The sequence below is a fragment of the Galeopterus variegatus genome, unplaced genomic scaffold, assembly GCF_000696425.1.
Source record: "Galeopterus variegatus unplaced genomic scaffold, G_variegatus-3.0.2 Scaffold1347, whole genome shotgun sequence".
NCBI classification, from domain to species: domain Eukaryota; kingdom Metazoa; phylum Chordata; class Mammalia; order Dermoptera; family Cynocephalidae; genus Galeopterus; species Galeopterus variegatus.
Window position 1 is genome coordinate 231,946 of NW_007727458.1, and position 2,033 is coordinate 233,978.

The window sequence follows — 2,033 nt, forward strand, 5'->3', positions numbered from 1 at the left end:
TTTTTTTTTGTTTAATAGGCCTCCAAACTCTGGTCAAATAATCTTAACTTGAGTAATCAGGGATCATCATTTAAAATAACTTCTACCTGTCTCCGGATAAAAAAATCAGTGTCTTTGCATTGTCCAGAAAACATCATGGTTCTAATGACCATCTTCTTTTATATATATCTTTGCCTTCTTTGGCTATGGATTTTAAAATCAAATTGTAAGTTTTTCCACTGACAACGCTGAAAAAAAAGTAGACAAGGATACTATGCACCAGAGCAATGATCCCAGCGGATGCTTCCAATACAGACAAATTCATGAGCTGGAACTCTTTCCCTGTATCTAATACCTTCAAATCAGGGAGGACTCTGTCTTTATAGCAAAGTGTACATTTCTCCATAACAATGTTTTTTGAATACCTACTATGTGCAAAGTGTAGGCATTATTTATCAGGTATTATGCAGCAATACTAAAGAAACAGATAGAGAAACACCATCGATCTGGCATAAGTAGGGAAGGAAATGTACCAAAAAAGATAATGACCAAATAACCAAAGCTTATGACTTTGAGAATCTGAATCCAACTCATTGCACACCTTCACTGTTATCACTCAGTCTGAGCCCACCATCACTCACCTGTATAACTGTAAAAGGTCTCCTGCTTCCACCCTTGTTTCCGTGGAGGCCAGAGAGGACGAGTCAGATCATGTCGCCCCTCTAGCTAAGACCTTGCAATGGCTCCCTATTTCTCTCAGTGTGAAATCTGGCAGACTAGGGATAGGCCAAGGTTCTACCATGTCATACTATTGTATCCTAGCCTTTGATCATGCTAACAGTGGGAGTGGGGCTGGAACTTCCCTACTCATGTAGCCAGAAACTTCCACAGCTCAGTGATCAGGTCACTCTCCAAGAATCCCATTGTGGCCCTGAAAGATTTCTGCTCAGGAGTCTAAAATGCAACAGCCTATGGGGGACCCACACACAGCTCCCATCTCTGTGAGTTCTCTCCCAACGAGGGCTACTCCAGCAGATTTGGGGTGTGTGAAAAGGGGGCCCATGAGCTTTTACACAGACCAGTGCTTGTTTACATGCTCACCATATATCTCAAAGGCCACCTTAAATCATTTTTTAGCTAAGGCGTAAAGTAAGCTTATGATCACTCTGTGTATCTCTAAATATGTCCACATAGGAAAAAAATGAGACAAAGCCTACCTGACAACTACGGTGGACATTGGAGGCTCCTTTGCGTTTTTCTTCCACAAGTGGCACTTCTTCCACTCATCAGTTACATTGTTGATACGTTTTCTTTTCCATATGGGCATTGTACTTGGCTTTGGGGTCAAATGAATCTCTTTTGGCAACTGATGTCTTGCTAAGATCCTTTCTAAGCCAGAGAGTTCAGCGTTCTCACCTGGTAATAGGATAAGCATCAATACAATTCAACATTCCTTTCCATCTTTGCATAGCAAGAGTAACATGGCATTGATTTGAGAAAGAATATTTATGCCACTTAATAATTCTTATTTAGCTTCTGTTATTCCTTCATTCCAACAGTATTACTGAGCAACACTCAGATCTTAGCCTGGTGCTAGACTTCTAACACATGTACTGTAAATAAATGAATAAATGAATAAGCAAATGAGTCATACTGGGGTCACACAAACACCACTGGTCATTTGTGCATGATCCTCAAACAAATGACAAGTTAATGTACAATTATTATTATCATTATTGTTACGATCTCATTTTCACTTTTATTGCATACTTAATCAGAGATGTGCATTTTGAAGCTTCTCAGAAGAAATGGAGTGAACATTAATGTTATTGTCTGGCTCCATAAGCTGGGGCTCCATTTCATTAGCAATTTTGCCTGAGCAAGGGCTACAACATAAGGATTCATCCTAAAATAACATCATGCTTTATCAGTAAGATCTGGGAGTGTACCTACCTTGGGTTGAATGTCCCCCAAAAACTTAATCCCACTGTAGCTGTTGAGGGTGAGAAATTCTATTATGGCAATTGAAAGGTGGGGCCTTGAAGAAGTGATTA

At 39.9% G+C, this 2,033-nt stretch overlaps 1 protein-coding gene across 1 annotated transcript in view; it reads right to left on the reverse strand.

Moving 5' to 3' along the window:
* Positions 1–2,033, reverse strand: part of LOC103593449 (chromosome unknown open reading frame, human C6orf201) — a 61,305-nt gene that overhangs the window by 23,893 nt on the left and 35,379 nt on the right. Inside the window, exon 3 of the mRNA XM_008576419.1 lies at positions 1,197–1,395. Coding sequence (XP_008574641.1) covers positions 1,197–1,395 — 199 coding nt within the window. The remainder of the gene's footprint in view (positions 1–1,196; positions 1,396–2,033) is intronic.